Source organism: Phlebotomus papatasi, chromosome 1 (genome assembly GCF_024763615.1).
Source record: "Phlebotomus papatasi isolate M1 chromosome 1, Ppap_2.1, whole genome shotgun sequence".
Classification (NCBI taxonomy): domain Eukaryota; kingdom Metazoa; phylum Arthropoda; class Insecta; order Diptera; family Psychodidae; genus Phlebotomus; species Phlebotomus papatasi.
Genome location: NC_077222.1, coordinates 101,598,775 through 101,617,584, shown reverse-complemented (window position 1 = coordinate 101,617,584; position 18,810 = coordinate 101,598,775). Strand labels below are relative to the sequence as shown.

The 18,810-nt window shown below is 33.8% G+C and overlaps 1 protein-coding gene across 2 annotated transcripts; it reads left to right on the top strand.

Moving 5' to 3' along the window:
- The first annotated feature begins 1,514 nt into the window (after positions 1-1,514).
- On the top strand, positions 1,515-14,031 carry LOC129810124 (SH2B adapter protein 1). Of its 2 annotated transcripts, none has more exons than XM_055860416.1 (6): positions 1,515-2,116; positions 2,201-2,323; positions 2,385-2,621; positions 5,955-6,551; positions 12,906-13,076; positions 13,400-14,031. In XM_055860416.1, the coding sequence occupies exons 1-6, from the start codon at positions 1,853-1,855 to the stop codon at positions 13,577-13,579; spliced, it is 1,572 nt and encodes a 523-aa protein (XP_055716391.1). In that variant the 5' UTR covers positions 1,515-1,852; the 3' UTR covers positions 13,580-14,031. The 2 variants fall into 2 exon arrangements, with proteins under 2 accessions (XP_055716391.1, XP_055716392.1); XM_055860417.1 differs by having other exon boundaries at positions 12,906-13,130; positions 13,400-13,465.
- The last annotated feature ends 4,779 nt before the right edge of the window (positions 14,032-18,810 follow it).

Sequence of the window (18,810 nt, the reverse complement as noted above, 5' to 3'; positions counted from 1 at the left end):
GTTGCGGGAGCTAGAACTGTATTCATTAGACCTGACCCAGCATTACGACTCTCTTTACAAATGAGAAAGTCTATTTAATCGTATCGGGATACATTATTACAATGTAATCATGTAATATTGTTGTTGATTCCGTGTTGGAAGAATCTGCTAAGTCCGTTTGTAGACCGCTCAGGAGCGCCTTCCCCGCAGTGTGGATGCTTCTTCCATGCTCCCGGAGTTGTTGGGCGATGCGATGCATATTTATTACGTTATATCACAGTAAAAATGTATTTTTCTAAACATTGAGTTGCTTGCATCGGGCGGGACTCGAACTCACATCTGTGAGAGTTGAGTGAGAGATCTCACCGCCCAAGAACCAACCGTCTTGCCTATTGCACCACTGAGATCCCCAAAAAGTCTATAATCAGAGAGAAGACAAATTCAAGGCACATCAAACGGACTATATCGCGACAATACCGATATACCGTGTCGTGTGTCCAGACTCTTCATGGAAAATATCGATAGAAAACGAATGGATTAAATTGTGGTGGGGGGGAACCGCTATAGAGCCTGGCGGACTGGGACTGCCGACATTTTAACCGGCCATTGTTCGAAGAAACATTCGAAGAACGAAAAAGCGATCGCAGCGCCATAAAGGATACAATAAAGAAAACTGAGTCAATAAAGAAAACTGGACTATTTAGATTTTTAGATCCAAAGACAATGCTGTCTCTCAAATTTGTGAAAAAAATCACTTCTGGACAATTTTGCACGGATGTTTTAGAAAATATGAAATTTCTATGCGAAATTAGAATATGAAGCCCGTATTTTGTAATTTAAGGAACATTTAATCATTTTTATTTTTTAATCATGCAGATTACGAGTTCCTTTACTTTTACTGCATAAAAAATCTTATTTTTTGAGGTTAGGTCTGACATAACCTAAATTCAGTTGAATTTCTGTGTTTTCTAGGCTTTAATTAATTTTTTTTGGTCAAATATTAAAAAAATAATTTTTATAATTAAAAAATGGATTAGAAAAAGAAAAATTAGCTATACAGTAGACTCTCGCAAATTCGGCTCTTTTAAGATCGGGCTACTTTTTAATTCGGGCAGCGGTTACATTTGAAAAAAGTTTGTTGTCATTTTTCAAGTTTGATTATGATTATCAAATGAATCAAATATGCTCAAATTTAGCATGGTTTGTCTTAGTTTTGATGTGATTTTGCATTATTGAGGGATTTTCATGCAATTTACGTTATATATGAGTGTGTAAACTCAATATCTATTTGAACATGTCGTCCGAATTTCTGTCTAATTCGGCTGACGTTTCGGTCCCATATGCCCGAATTTGAGAGAGTCTACTGTAAATCCAATTTTTGGAAGAACAAAAAAACTTTTTGTGAAATTTTCAACGGGTGAATGAAAAGAAAATGAAAAATAAATAAACCGTTACTTGATTTGCGAAATTTTCATTTGAAATTCAAATTACTCCGAAACTGGTCGAATGTTGTTTTTGTGTGTCCTTGTCCGGCGCGCTGACAGTAAGTTGTCAAAAAAAAGTTGAAAAAATGGCTTCCTCCCAGTGTTGATTTCATTTGTAAATCCGTGAAATTCTGCCTGAATGCCGTGCAAAAGTGATTAAGTATGCTAGGAAGTGTTCAGTGAAGGTGGTGAGGAGGTAAATTGTTTGGTTAGTGGACAGAATTGTGGCTTAGATTGCTGAGAATTGGGCGTGGAAAAGTTGTTGAGGAGTGCCGACTCCCCATAATCAAAATATCCCGGGCAGAGATACAGACGATATCCCACAATCTTGTGGGTTTTGCTCTGACTGTGCCATTTGATAAGGGTGATAAGAGGTGGGGTATGCAAAAATGGCTGGGTCACCAGACATTGCCGGGGAATTGTGCACAAGTGTGGCAAGTGGAAGTGGCACTTCGGGCTGGACAGAATTCTGCGAGAGACATGCCCGAGCAGCTGCATCGGACTTTGCCAAATCCTGCGTTCACTACATGGCCAGCAATCTGCCCGAGGCAGCACGCACCACAATATCCCACAGAGACTTTATGAGGAAGTTCATTGAGTGCTTCTCTGATCATTTTGACACTGAATTCAATCGACGGAGAACTCATCAAAAGGTAAAATCTTTCTATCCAGATCATTCCCAGCCTTTACTCTAAAGCGGATTTGTTGCCTTTGCCCCAAAAAAAAAACAATTACAGACTGGAAATGGAAATGCCATTGTTCTCGAAGAGAGTGACTATTCCGAAGACACAGACTCACCCAAAATCACCCATAAGCCTTTCTTCAGGCGGCTGTCCTTCAAGGGACTCCGGAAGGGAAAGGTATTGCCTTGAATCTTCTGCTCGTTTCTGTGATTGCTCTAGGGACAATTTTGGCTTGCAGGCTTTCTTCCACAAACAGCACTCGGACGAAGCGGAACTGGCCACTGCGCGACAATCCAAGACTAAATTGTCCAAGATTGTCGTGGAGTGCCGGAAGGAGGGATACGTCAACTACTTGACGCCGGAGAGCCTGGATCAGCCGGGAGGGATTCACAAGTGGGAGAAGTGTCGACTAGCTCTGGTGAAAACCGTTGGGGGCTACATGCTGGAATTCTACTCTCCGCCAAAGTCACAAAAGGTAGGAATCCTATTAGTCATTTTTCCAATAAGACCAAAAGCCTATTAGGTTTCAAATCTGGGAATTTTGTAATAACAATTGGAGGGAATAACCTTCAGAAGTTCCAAAATAAATCCACTCGAAATACTACGCGACGAAACATTCTTTAATTTAAGGTTATGTTTGTCCTAACCTAGAAAACTTTAAATCAAATTTACGGACATGAGTTTTGAGGTAAGAACTTTTAAAAATTTAAATTTCGAAGCAATGAAATCAAGAAGAAATCTTCTAGACGAAAAATTAATGGATTTTAGAGACATAAAATAGTTTTTTGATCCTTAACTGACAATAAACATAACCTAAAACTCTTGTCTAAATTGAAAGACTGGTCTTTGAAAACTTTAAAAGACTTAACCTAAAAAGAAATAATAAAATGTTTCACCTGATGAATTTTAATTGAAGCAGATTGGAAAGTATTTAAGTAAAAAATAATCAGTAGAAAATTTAAATTTGATCAGCAAGGAAAATTTTCATCACTAAAAAATCCAAAAGGTTAACTTTTTGGTCAATTATTAATTCAAATTGTGCAATTGAAATTGGATTTAGCCAGTAAGGCAATCAAATTTCCTTAGTAATGCCTTCGGCCCCTTCGGCACACCTTTTAGATTTGAAAAATCTCATGAAATCAGTATTCACACACGTTTTGCAAAATGTCTATCTCACTCTTTCGCACTCCAAATTCGATTGAGCTAAATTGAACTTTTCTGATGTTTAAAAGAAGAAGACTGCTAAAAAATGAGATAGCCATATGCAAAACGCGTGAGAAAGAAAAAGACTCCAATTTAGATCGCTTGAAATTTTTCTGATCTAAAAGGTGTTCCAGAGCCATAAAGAAAATATTTTTTGGCAATAAAATAAATTAATTTTGATCAGTAAACATATCAATCTTGACAGAAAAAAAAACACTTTTGATCAATAATTAGTGGCTCGTTTCTTTATTGATCAAAATTGATTTAATCATTAGTGAAACTGGTTAATTTGTTCATTAACCGAAATTAATTTTTGATCACTAAGCAAGTCAATTTTGGTCAGTGGAAAACTTGATTTTTGCAAGTTAATTTTAATCAGCGAATGAAAATTTTGATAAGTAAGCAAGTCAATTTTGTCAGTGAAAAAAAGTTGAATTTGTCAATAAAAATTAATTTTGGTCATTCAATTCATTCTGACCAGTAAAAAAAATCAAGTTTAATCAATAAACAAATAAATTTTAATCAGTATATAAAATCGATTTTGGCAAGTAAACAAATCAATTTTGACCAGTAGATAAAGTTCATTTTGATCAGTAACCAAGACAATTTTAGTCAGTGAATAGCCGATTTTGGCCGTTAAAAAGTAAATTTTTGATCGATAAAAAATCAATTTTGATCAGTAAATAAAATTAATTTTGATTAGTAAGCAAGTCAATTTAGTCAGTGAAAAATCGGATTTGTTCAATAAAAATTGGTTTTGGTCATTAATCAAATTAATTCTGACCAGTAAATAAAATTCATTTTGATCTTTTATCGAGTTATAGTCAGTGTAAAATTGATTTTGGTCATTAAAAAATAATTTTTTATCGATAAAAAATCCATTTTGATCAATATTGAAATTAATTTTGTACAGTTAAAAAAATCATTTTGACCAGTATAAATAACATCTCTTTTGATTAATAAAAAAAATAAATTTTGTTCAGTAAAAAACAATTTTAATCACTAAACAACTGAATTTTGATCAGTAAATAAAATGTATTTTCTTCAGTAAGCAAGTGAATTTTTGTCAGTTAAAAATAGATTTTGTCCAATAAATCAAATTTGACCGATAGAAAGTCTATTTTGTTCAGTAAAAAAGAAAATTTTTATCAGTATTCTAGTCGATTTTGATCAGTGAAAAATCGATTTTTATCAGTAATGGCGCTGACACACCTTTTAGATCAAGGAATTTTCATGAAATCAAAATTCATATCATTTTCCTTCTCAAATTAGATTAGATTTCAGTTTAGATTTTCTATCCTACTCTTTCATACTTTTCTTTTTCTTTTGAACGTCCACGCTAAATTAAATTTACTTCAATCGAATTTTGAATGGGAAAAAGTGAAGTAGAGATACATTATGCAAAACGTTTAAGAGTAAAAAGGATGTGAATTTTAATTTCAAGAAATATTCGTGATCTAAAGCTGTAATAGAGCCATAAGAAATCACTTTTGGGCAGTACAAAATCTATTTTGGAAGTAAAGAAAGCGATTTTGCCAGTAAAATTATAATTTTGTAATTTTTAGTTCTCAAATTGTTCTATTTCTATATTTTTCTCAAGAATTTATTACAACTAATTAGGTTATATAGATTGCAAGTAAAAAAATACTATTTTCGCATTTTTTTTAAAATCATATTTTTAATTTAAAAACAAAAGGTTTAATCCTTGATTGAAAGTATCTGATTTAGTTACCAAGCAAGGAGGTTTTTCATTTTCTTCTGAGATTCTTTTTTTATTTAGAACAGAGAATATGTTATTTTAAATTTTGAGGTTATGTAAAAACTAACCTAAAAGTAATTACTAATAAACAATTTAAATGGCGAAAATTTTTAACAAATTCAGTCAATGTACCAGAAATACTTGAGATAGAATGTTCATATTTTGAGCTTAGTTTCCTACAGATTAATAGATGAATTTTTTTTAAAAGAAAAGATTTTTACCTATTACGGGGGCGCGGGGAACCGCTGCCAAACACACGTCTTAACGGTTACTGAATCTAAATCCTGTGCATTAATTCATTACAAACTCTATTGCTTTAGATAGAGTAACTATCCAAGAACACAAATTGGCAACTAGAATTCAAATCAGGAAAGAGGAAATTGGCCAATTTTAACAAATTCGACGGGATGTCGCATTTTCCGTCCGCCATTTTGAGCAAAAATTTTGCATGACTTTCCGCGAAGCGAGAAAAGAACAACAAAATGTATTTCCATCTCTTTCGGACTATTTTTCTCAAGTAATTGAATAACTAATGTTACTAAAAATCCATTTCCGACAGCAATTCGGATAAAAATTGCCCAGAAATAAATCATCAAAAATCACTCAATTTGCGTAAGATGTATAATACCATGGTAAGAAATGGGTTAAATGCAAACTTATTGTTAAATTGCGTATTTTCATTTTTATGATTTTATTTTTTTTTAATTGCTAATTTTTCAATTCTAACCTAAAAAAAATATTAATAAAAAATGCAATAAAAATCCTAATTTTCAAAAATTAAATTAAAAAGCAAAGTTGCAATTTTTCCTCAAACGTTTCACATTAATTTACAAAAAAAATCAACAGCCTCGAAGTGGCGTCTTTTGCTTCCTGATTTCGGAAGCACGAGAAACAACTGCCCTGGAGATGCCTGATCACGAGAATACGTTCGTCCTGAAGGCAGACAATAACATGGAGTATGTGATTGAGGCCCATGACACTGATGATATGCGCAGCTGGTTGGCCACAATCCGGTACTGCATGCGAAGTACTCCTACAACTCAACTCCCATCTGCTGATCAGGCCCTGTCTGTGGTCAGTGTGGCTCCCAATGCCACAGCCACGCCAATTCCTGGGCCTGATGTCACCTCTAGTCCTGCTCCGGAAGTTCCTCCACGACGAGCCGGCGAGCGCTTCTCGTCGTCCAGCAACTTTGAACTGACCGAGGGAGACCTCGAGCCGGTTCATGAGACTGACACAGACCTCACGGCCATGATGCGGGACTACCCTTGGTTCCATGGCACGCTGCCGCGGTCAGATGCTGCCCAGCAGGTGCTTCATGGGGGCGCTGGGGGGCATGGGGTGTTCCTGGTGAGGCAGAGTGAGACGCGAAAAGGAGAATTTGTGCTGACTTTCAACTTCCAAGGACGCGCTAAGCACCTCCGGATGACGCTCAATGATAAGGTAAGTCCAACACAATTTTTTTTAAAATTAAAATTCAGGTGAAAATAATAAAAAATGAAGCACAAAATTTTAAAGTGAAACAAAAAGTGATGAGAAAATACCCCTAAATTCATTTTTTTAACCTAAACTAATTTCAAAAACAAAATAATTTTGTATAAAAATTGCATTTTACTTTCGAAATCAAGTTGTGCATAAAATTATTTTCTGTTAAAGTTCAAGAAATGTTCATTTCATTTGAGGGATAATCATCTGAAAAAATTATGTCTAGAAACGCGAAAACATATTCAAGGAACTTATTAGAAACATTTTCAGGAAATAGGGAAATGTTTCTCGAAGCGCGAAATCTCATTGAAACGCACGTAAAGTTTTTTAAAAAACACGAAAAAGTTTCAGAACCACGAAATAGCCTCCAAGAAACACGATTTTTTTTTCGAAATACAGAAACACTTTTAAAAAAGCACAAGAAGTTCTAGAAATAAAAAAAATTCTCAAGAAACACCAGAATTTTTCTAAGAAACACAAAATAACTTCCCAGAAACTCGAAGACGTTTCTAAGGAGCATAGAAACGATTTTAAAAACACGGAATTGCTTACAAGAAACTGGAATACTTTGCAAAAAAACACGAAAATCTTTCAGAAATATGAAATTGCATCCAAGAAATCTGAAAAGGTTTCATCAAAACGCAAAATTGCGTCGAAGAATTTCGAGCGGGATAATAACAATAACCTTTTAGATATGGAACGGATGGAACCCGAAAGAAAAGAATCTCGAAAACGTTTCTAAAAACATGGAAATACTCCCAGTATGGAAAGGTTTCAAAGAAAAAGGGAAACGTTTCCAAGAAACACAGAAACATTTCCATTAAACAGAATTGCTTGCAAGAAACACGAAAATCTTTTCAAAAATTCGTCTTATTGGAAAAGGATAACCTTTTCCAGAAACGTGAAATTGTATCTAAGAAACTCGGTAATAGTTCCAGAAACGCAGAAATACTTCCAACGATAATTATACTTACGGAATTGTTTTTAGGAAATACAGACACGGAAATCCTTCCAAGAAACATGAAATCGCATCCAAAAACTCGAAAAGGTTTCTTCTAGAAAATGTTTTCAATAATTACGAAATCGTTTCCAATAAACATGGAAACGTTTCTGAGAAATAAAGAAACGTTTCCATGAAACAAAATTGTTTCCAAGAAACACAGAATAATTTCCATGGAATCCAGAAACCTGTACATGAAACGTGGTATCGGATCTATCAAACTAACCTCTAAAAACACGGAAACATTTCCAAGAAACATATAATTGCTTCCAAAAAAACACGGAAAACTGTCCGAGAAACATGGAATCGCATCCAAGACAGACAATAATATGTTTCCAATAAGTTTGAAAACGTTTCGAAAAGCGTACAAATGGTTCCAATAATGAGACTATCATTTCCCATGACAGAAATCCAAGCACTCACAATCGAGATTCCAGAAACGTAGAATTGTTTTAAATAACAAAATCATTCACAAGAAACACAGAAACGTTTCTGTGAAACAGATTTGCATTCAAACACAGAATCATTTCTATGAAACTTATAAAACCTTTTCAAGAATCGTGAAGTCATTATCCAAAAAAAACTCGCCTAAAAGAATCATGGAATCGTTTCTAAAAACATTTGCATGGATCTCACGGACATCCTGCCCTTATAAATTAAAGAAGAGAAAAAAAAGATTTTCAAGAAACATGAAAACGTTTCCAAGAAATGCTGAAACTTGAAATTACAACCAAGAAACTCGAAAAGGTTTCAAGAAACGTGGAATCGCACCCAAAACAACTCGCTTCTAAGTGAGACACTCGGAAATGCTTTCACAAAACATGGCAACGTGGTACTGAAACGCGAGAAACCTCATTCAAAAAATTCTTAAAGTTTTCCAAAAACGCAGAATTGTATCCGAACATCTCGGATGGGGCAATCATTTTGATAGATCACAATTTAAAAATAGGATCTCCAAAACGTTTTCAGAAACACGGAAATGAAGAAACACAAAATTATTTACAAGAAGCCAGAAATTTTTCAAAGAAATGTGGAATTGCTTTAAAGAACGTCGTCATTAGGAAACTCAAACGTTTAAACGAAACACGGAAATTTTTTCCAGAAATGCAAAATCGTATTAATGAAATTCAAAAAAAGGTTTCCAGAAACGCAGAAGAATTGCATAGAAGACTCTCAAACGGGGCACAATCATCTATTAGATGGACTGCTAATTAAATGAAGAAAAAAATGAATCTCGAAAACGTTTTCGGAAACACGGAAACATTTTAAGTAATTACAGGATCGCTTCTTGGAAATAAGAACACGTTTCCAAGAAACACAAAAAAGTTTCCAAAAAACCTATAATCGGATCCAAAATACTCGTCTCTGGGAAACATAGAATCGTATCCCAGAGGCGTTTGTGTAGATGCCACAGGCGGTCCTACTATTAAAAATTAAAGAAGAGAAGAAAAGTTTTCAAGAAACACGAAATTGCATCCAAAATTCTCAAAAAGGTTTCAAAGAAACGTAAAAACGATTTCAATGATTTCGTAGGGGAAGTGCTTATAATTTTGGACAGTCTGCATATAAGCATCGATATCCTAAGTTTGAAGTGCCATATTTTCAATACTAATTGACTTTTCTTGTTACTCTCTTTTCAGAAGGATTGTTTAGAAACTTGGCAAGCTATTTATCATCTCATTTTTACTAAAATTAGTTTTAATACGTTTAAAAATGAATTGATATGTACAGGTGAATTTGACTCTTATTTTGGACAACTTGGTTATTAATTTTTACAACTTGTCTGTAAATTTGGACAGATAATCCGCCTCAACAGGATGCCCATTGTTCTTCATTTTATGAACCAATCTTACCAAGTCCTCTTCCTGGTCATGTAAGGGAAACGTGGAATGTCACAAGAAGCCCAGAAACTTTCCATATCATTCATTAAAGTGAGTTGACTTCGGTACTCCAAGTACGTGCGGATTCGCTCATTCCCTGCCCTTTCCGGGAGCCTTTCAAGGCATTTCTCACTGCATCTCTTTCGTAGAGATGATGCTCCTTCATTTCTCCAGGCATTTGCCTAACCTAGTCATCACAAAAGCTAAAACTTCACGAAATTTCGTGAGAAAAACACCTGTCCAAAATAAGAATCATCACCTCACTGGTGAATGTCTTAAAAAATTTCCCATTTTTCACACGAAAAATATAATTCACAAGGCAAATCTCACTTCAGGTCAAATGAACAAATCATCAGTAACGTGAATCAACACAATATTCAATGAATATTCAATAATATCACTCAAAAACAGCGAACAAACTTTGTTAGTACTTCACCAAAACTAAATAAGACTGAAGTAAGCCACGAAGTTCTGTCATATTTCTCGTAAGCAATTGCTCACACTGAATTTTCAACAAAGCAATTTCAACTCAAATCATATTCAAATTTTAACGTATTTAGTGTTAAAATATTCCAAAAAGAACAAATATTTAGATAGAATTCATTATTCATCAAATATTGGAATAAAAATCCATCATTTTAATCAATTTATTTTTAGTGTCCAATGTTATCCTCAAAGTGTCCAAAATAAGAAACTGGACAAAATTAGAAGCATTTCCCCTAATTGTTTCTACGAAATACAGAAACGTTTCCATGAAATAGAATTGCGTAAAAGATACAAATAAATCTGTTCTATGAGACCCACAAACATTTTCAAGCAGCATGTGGAGTCGCATCCAGGAAACTCAAGTTCTAAGAAACGCGGAAACATTCCCAGAAACACAGAATTGTTTCCAAAACAACAGAGAAACCTTTCCAAGAGATAAGGAAACTCTAAAGAAACATGGAAATGTTTTCAATAAAATCGGAAATGTTTCGAAAAATTTGCAAACGATTCCAATAATTGCAGAATAGTTTCCAAGAAACACAGAAACTTTCAAGAAACAAAAACATTTTCAAGAAATACTTTACAAGGAACACGAATCATTTTCAAGAAACTAACTTCTAAGAAATACGGTAAACGTCTAGAAATGCGAAATCACATTCAAGAAACATGGAATGGAAACGTTTCCAACAAATTAAGAAACATTTCCGTGAAACGGAAATGCTTTCAAGAAATACAAAATAGTTTCCATTAAACGTAAAAGCCTTTTCGAAAAACTCATCTCTGAGAAACACGGAAATGTTGTCCAGAAAACGCAGGAACGCTTTCAACAATAATTATAATTACGGAATCTTTTCTTGGAAACAGAAATATATTTTCAAGAAACACAGAAACGTTTCTATAATAACAGATTTTTTGACAAGAGAAACGAAAATCTTTCTTAAAACATAGAAACGTATCCAAAATACTTGTCTATAAGAAGCACAAAGTTATTTTCAATAAACGGCTGTGTGAATATCAAAGACGTTTGGCCCTTAGATGACGAGAAGTTTTTGAGAAAACCGAAAACGTTTCCTAAAAACACAGAAATATTTATAAGAAACATAGAAATGTATCTAAAAAGAGACGAAAATCTTTCCAAGAAACGTCAAGGGATTTCAAGAAATGTCGAAATTTCAAAAATTATGAAATCGTATTTAAGAAATACTGAAACATTTTTATGAAATAGAAGTTTTTCGTTTCCAAGGAACATAGAATCATTTCCAAGAAACACAGGATCGTTTCCAAGAAACATGGAAACGTTTCCAAGAAACATGGAAACGTTTCCAAGAAACGTGGAACCAACCATATCCAAGAAGCTTACCTATTAAGAAACACAGAAATCTTTCCAAAAAATATAAAATCGCATCCGCGAAACTCGAAAATATTGCCGGAAAGGTGTAACTGATTTCAATAATTACAAAATCGTTTCCAAGGAACACGTAAGCGTTTCCATGAAGCAGAATTGCTTCCAAGAAACACAGAATCATTTCCATGAAACATAGAAACCTATTGGCTGAATCAAATTCAGTAACTTGCCTTGGAACGCCTTGGGATTGAACCCGAACATTTTCCTGAGGTGGCGGAGGATCGACAAACATGGGCTGCTAATTTGGATGCCATGGGCCCGCGACCCCAATAGGGATAAGCGGTTGAAAATGAATGAATGAATGAATAGAAACCTATTCAAAAAACAAGGAAATATTTCTACGAAATTCGTAAATGTTTGAAGTTACGCAATTCAAAAAATGACACGCAGAAACGTTTTTGAAACAGACTGTATGGATGTTGACGGAACGTCTGACCTAAAAACTGAAAGCGAAGAGTAACAAAAAGAAGGAGTTTTCAAGAAACAAAATCGTTTACAAGAAACACGGAAACATTTCTAAGAAACTCACCTGCTTAAGAAAAACGGGAACGTCCAGAAACGCGAAATTGCATCCAAGAAACTCGGAAATGTTTCCTATAATTGTAATCACGGGATCGTTTCGAAAACCTCGCCTGTGAAAGAAACATTTCCAATAAGAATGGAAATTATTTTCAAAAGAAACACGCTAACGTAGCTATGCTAGAAACACGAAATCAACTTCTAAGAAACACGCCAACTAAAAATGTGAAATGGCATCCAAGACGGAGAAACACTTTCAAGAAACGTAATTAATTTCTTATTTTACAAAAATTAATTCTTATAAAATTCTTATCGTTCTTAATTTCTTTTTACTCTATTAAATGTATCTCGCTTCATTTTCCTGTTTTTTTTTTAAACTTGTCATGCCACAAATTTGTAAGAGGAAACTACCCTATGTTTTGTGAGTCAATAAATGAATTGAATTGAAAGAACCATAAAAACCAGACTCGCAGAGTTAAAGAAAGATTATGAATTCTCAATCTTCATGATTTTAAGACAATTTTTTAAGTTTAGTTGTGACACTTCCAATCGGACTGCATCGGTCTTGATCGGTAATTAGTCTGTTAAACCTTTAAGGACGATTGGGACACCGGTGTTCCAAAACTAAAAGCAATTTTTTGACTATAGAAAGGTATTTTGTCCTCTAAATCCGTAGAAAAAGCGGTTTTAGTTTTTGGAACACCGGTGTCTCACTCGTTTTTAAAGTACTGCTTCCTGAAAGTGGCCGATATTGCAACCTGCCCGAATTAAGGCTCCATTACGCTCAAGGGATCAAATGGCAGAGCACTCGAATTCTCTTTAGACCACCAGGATTTTTTCTGGCATTTAAAGTGTCGAAATCTGATGCATTAAAAGTGTCTGATGTTTCCATCAAAGTGGACGGTATTACAAGCTGTCCGATATAATGCTCTTTTGTCCTATTTTAAACTGTTCTGTGTTCTGTGCTTCATTTTGAATGAAGTTGCAGCTTTAAAAACAAACAAAAAATAAATTGTTTACAGGGAGAATGCCGAGTGCAACATTTATGGTTTCCAACAATCACAGAAATGCTCGAACACTTTAGACAAAATCCAATTCCACTGGAGTCCGGAGGGACGGCCGATGTGACCCTCACAGAGTACGTTGTGCATCAGCCTCCAGTGCAAGTGACGTCCTCCGTTTCACCGAGACATGTGAGATAGCCCCAAATGAGGCGCCTTACATTTCCAAATTGTCGTCAAATCAGTGTCAGTGTTGCTAGTTTCTTTTTTTTAGTTTTTTTTTATTTTTAATTTAAATTTTTATATAGTTTTTTTTCATTTTTAAATTTCTTTTGCAAATTCATCTCAAAATTCAGAGTTTGCGGATATTTTTATTTTCAAAAATGTATGTTTGGTTTCTATTTTTTTTTAACATTTGATTGATTTTATCCAAAGATTTTTTTTTAGTCTAGGCAGTGTTTATTTTGCAAGAATTTATGTTTTTAACTTTGAAAAAAAAAAACTTTTCTCCACAGCCGACTCCAAACATAATCACAATTGGTGGAAGTGTTAGAGTGAAAACTTGTGATCTAGAGTTACCACCTCTAATTGTCCAAGCTCCAACTCCAACACAATCATCACAGCCTCATTCATCACAGAGCAATTCAGACAATGACACCGGACGTGCCGTAGGCAATCAATATAGTTTTGTCTAAAAGATATTGGCAAGGGGATAAAAAAAAGTTACAACGCCAATTGACAGTGTCCGCAAAGAAAAAAAGTGGTTTCTGTGAACAAATGGGCGCGCGTTTTATCGTGTGAAGAAAAAAAATTGTATATTTTTACCTCAGGTTTATCCTTTTTTTCATCTTCATTTTATTTTCTTATTTGTTTCGTGGAAATAGAAAGAAAGGGAATGAAGAATATATTAATTTATGTATCAAAGTGCCATAATATTTAGCTATATTGTATTTCTCTCGCAAAATATTACTCAAAATACATCGCATAGTGGAGTAAAATATAAATATGCATCAAGGGATGGTTGATAGGGCATGACCTCGATAGTGTAAACGGGGTAAGACTGAGTTTACATAATCGAGGTTACACCAAATTTGCAACAATTCTGCCACAAACTAATGACATAAATATAGTGAAGTTCCATCTCAAACTTGTGTCTTGAAATGGGGAAAAACTAAGAAAAACGCTTTACATCACTCAGTCTCGAAGCATTTGATTTATCATAGTTTACAATATCGAGGTTATACTGCTTTTTTCAGTGTTTATCAATATTATTCTCAATTGTGATTTGCATTGAACGGAGAATGAAAGATTATTTTGGCAAAAGAATAAGTTTTAGCAAAATTCAAGTGATTAAAAGAAAAAAGAATCATCAAAATCGGTAAATAATGACCGGAAATATAGTCCAGGCAAATTTTAGTCAATTATAGCACGTATTGAACATTGAGGGGACAATGCAAGTTATCTTTAGATGAGTCTCGATCTCAGCTACAACCCTGCGAAATACTAAAAAATCGGAAACAGAGATTTCGAAATATTCGATATCGAAATTTCGAAAATCAATTTTTCAATTCCAGGTCCGCGAGCGATCGAAAACAAAGAAAACCCCTGTTTTCAGTATGAAGTTGTGTAAGAACGTGCTAAACCTTCATCAAAATCGATAACAGAGATTTCGAAATTTTTAACATCAAAATTTCGAAAATCGATTTTTCGCCTTCAACTCGGCAAGTTGTAAAAAACGGGGCGGGAGATGATCCTGTGTTTGCTGAATAAAGTTGTATGAGAACTTGTAGAAATTTCATGAAAATTGTATGCAGTGAATTCAAGATATTCGATATCGACATATCGAAAATCGATTTTTCGATTTCAGCTTGGCAAGCAAGCGTTAAAAAACAGGAATAGATGGTATACCCTGTTTTTGGCACGAAGTTGTGTGAGAACTCGCAGAAATTTCATCGAAGTTGAAAACTGAACATCGACATCAAAATTTTGATAATCGGTTTTTCGATTTTCAAAATTTCAAAGCACGGCAAGCGGTCAAAAACAAGTATGGGATCTCCTGTTTTCTGAACGATGTTGTGTGAGAACTTTTGATAATCGATTTTTCGATCTCACCGCGGCAACCGATTGAAACAAGGATATGATCCCCTTTTTTAGTGCGAAATTGTGTGAGCACTTGCAGAAATTTAATCAAAAACTAAAAGAGAGATTTCAAAATATTCGACATCGAAATTTCAAAAATAGATTTTTCGATGTCAGCACGGCAAGTGGTCAAAAACAGAGATGAGATCTTTTGTTTTCGGTACGATATTCTGTGAAGAATTGCTGAAATTTCATCAAAAACAAAAATTGCGTGATATTCGACATCGAAATATCGAAAATCGATTTTTCGATTTCAGCTCGACAGTGTTAAAAAAAACAGGGATAGATGGGATCCCCTGTTTTCGGTACGAAGTTGTGTGAGAACTTTCAGAAATTTCATCAAAGTCGAAAACTGAACATCGACAATTCAAAAATTTACATCGAAATATCGAAAATGATTTGCTAGATTTGAGCACGGCAGGTGGTCAAAAAAAAGAAGAGATCTCTTGTTTTTGTTAGGAAGTCGTGTGAGTAATTGTTGATATTTAATTAAAAACAGAGATTTAGAGATATTCGACATCCAAATATCGAAAATCAATTTTTCGATTTAATCTCGGCAAGCGTTAAAAAATAGGGATGGATGGGATACCCTGTTTTCTGTACGAACTTGTGAGAGAACTTGCAGAAATTTCATCAAAGTCGGAAACTTAACACCGACAATTCGAAAATTTACATCGAAATATCGAAAATCGTTTTCTCGATTTCAGAACGGCAAATGATCAAAAACAGAGATGAGATCTCTTGTTTTCGTTAGGAAGTCGCGTGAGTAGTCATTGATATTTAATCAAAAAGAAAGATTTCGAGATATTCAACATCCAAATATCGAAAATCAATTTTTCGATTTAATCTCGGCAAGCGTTAAAAAATAGGGATTTATGGGATACCCTGTTTTCTGTACGAAGTTGCGTAAGAACTTGCACAAATTTTATCAAAGTCGAAAACTGAACATCGACTATTCGAAAATTTACTTCGAAATATCGAAAATCGTTTTCTCGATTTCAGCATGGTCAAAAACAGAGAAGAGATCTTTTATTTTGTTAGGAAGTCGTGTGAGGAATCGTTGACATTTAATCAAAAACAGTAATAGCGAGATATTCGACATCGAAATTTCGAGAATCGATATTTCAATTTCAGCTCGGCAAGTGGTAATGAGACAGAGATGGATGGGATCCCCTGTTTTCTGCAGGAAGTAGTGTAAGAACTTTCTAAAATTTCATCTAAATCGAAAACAAATTTCAAAAATAGATGTTTCGATTTCAGCACGAAAAGTGGTGAAAAATCGAAATGGAATCCTCTATTTTCGGTACGAAGTTGTATGAAAACTTGCAAAAACTTCATAAATGTTGAAAACAGATTTTGAAATATCTGACATCTCAACTTCGAAAATTGATTTTTCTATCTCAACGCGGCGTGGTCGAAAAATCGAAATGAGATCTAGTATTTTCGGTAAGAAGTTATTCTTTTCAAAACTTGCTAAAACTTCATCAAAATCGAAAACGGAGCTTTCGGGATATTCGACATCGAAATTTCGACAAATGTCTTTTTGCGTTTTCAGCGCGACAAACTGTTAAAAATAGGGATGAGATCCCTTGTTTTCGGTATGAAGTTGCGTCTGATCTTTCTGAAATTTGATCAAAATTGAAACAAGGCTTCGAAATGTTCGAAATCTCAATTTCGAAAATCGGTTTTTCGATTTCAGCACGGCAATCAGAAAAAGAAATGGGATCTCCTGTCTTCGGTACGAAGTTGTATGAGAACTTGCTAAAATTTCTTCAATGTCAAAAACGGATTTGCATATATTCGACATCGCAATTTCGATATCCATACTTCGATTTCAGTGCGACAAGTAGTGAAAAACCGAAATGATATTCCCTGTTTTCAGTACGAAGTTGTATAAAAACTTGCTAAAATTCCATCAAACTTTTTCAACTTTTCCATCAAAACTTTTGAGGTATTCGACATCGACATTTCGAAAATTGATTTTTCGATTTCAGGACCTCAAGCAGTGAACGTACGGACTAATGATGTTTCAAACACTTTTAGCATTTCACGAAAATGTTTGTTTCAACTTATTCTACTTAATAAAAAGCCACTTGAAAGGATTATATTCGAAAATTTATATTTTCGAAGTGAGTTTCCAGTAAATCGAAAGTGAATTAAAGCCCTTAAATAAGCTTACATTCTCGTTCAGTGTAAATAAAACCCTTACCTTAATTCTGGAAACAATATCAAGATCAAATTTAAGAAAATTTATAAGTCTTTGATTTTTGAACTTCGAATTTCGAAATGTTTTTGAAATATCTGGAGATTTATTTGAAAAATCAATATTATGGGTTAAAAAATTCTTGATTCTTAAATATTTTTGGTCTCTACTCTCCTTCAGTTTTTAAATATCAATTTTTTTCGAAATAAGGCTGTCAAAATTTTGAAAAATATTTGACAGCTTTAGTTCGTAAAATTTCACAAAAAGGATTAAATTTATTGATTTTGACCTTGATTACAGAATTAAGCCCTAATATTCAAAACTAATTTTTAAAAAATCTACATCAAGAAAATTAAAATGTATCAAAATTAAAGAATAAAATTAATTGTATTTCTTCTATGTAAAAAAAAACATAAAATTCTCTATCAACGGACAAACGTTGAGCTTACTTCTAAAGCTAAAAAAAATGGTAATATCTGTAAAGGAAATAGTGAATTTGTTACAGTCCAAAGCACTATTTAAATTTAAACTTTTTAAGCTACGAATCCGTGTAAATGTTTGCTACTTTTCTCTGAGAATATAAAATCCAAAATATTGAATATATTTATTTTATTTGCTCGAATTCAAAGAGAAAAAGTTATTTATAATCCCTCTAATTTGGGCTAAATACATATCTCAGCCCTTTTACCTTCCAGGGAGTTAAAATTTTAAACAATTTATTTCACCAATTTGAAGTTTTGAGGAAAAATGGTATCCCGGTGCTTGCCCTAGGCTAAACTGTTTGAGATTTCAAAATTGGATCTTGAAGGAACCTCCGAAAGTCTAATCCAGTAAATCAATTTTCTATCGGGATTGCATTCTGAGAAATTTTTCAAAACGATCCGTGAACAAATTCAAATCGTTTTCCATCCGGTGAACTCCCTGAAACAATCATAAAGGAAATTTCCTTTGGTGTTGTTTTTGTATAAAATATTTTTACATAAAAAGAAACTATAATGATAATAGTCGGTTGTGCAATATTTGTAGCATTACAACTTGCAGAGTTTATTTCTTACAATATTCTCACGTATCCATGCTTTTGAATGAAGTGTTAGGTTTTATGTAGTTTGTAAGTTACATTATTGAAAGAAAAGTGGGAGGATTTACTGTGTAAGCGATTTGCTAAAATATAACTGTATAAAAGAAAACTGATGCATGAGGAAATCCAATGGAATTCTGACAAAATATACTTTTTGAAGGAATTAATAACTTTGTCAAAGTGGTACAAAACACATTAATAAGGATTGTACAAGTCTTTTATTTTTCTCTTTTCGACAGTAATATGATGACAGACCTTTGTTTGAAACTTTTGTGTTCTTATAAGAATTCCTATTTTACAAATAATAACATATGAGAGATTAAAAAAATTGTTTTATTTAGTTATTACAGCGTCCAAGGTCCTTATGATTATCCCTGATTTTTCACTGGTTTCTACTTTTAATTTCCAAATGGATTTTGTATAGTCGCTAGTGCCTATCCGGCTCGAAGGACCAATGATCAGTCAACATCCAAATGCTTTGACAGACTTTGTCGAACTAATTTCTA

Coding starts and splice junctions, on each gene's coding strand:
- LOC129810124 (XM_055860416.1), top strand. CDS start 1,853: ATGGCTGGGTCACCAGACATTGCCGGGGAATTGTGCACAAGTGTGGCA. Junction 2,324..2,384: donor AGGGACTCCGGAAGGGAAAG/GTATTGCCTTGA, acceptor TTTGGCTTGCAG/GCTTTCTTCCACAAACAGCA. Junction 6,552..12,905: donor GGATGACGCTCAATGATAAG/GTAAGTCCAACA, acceptor AATTGTTTACAG/GGAGAATGCCGAGTGCAACA.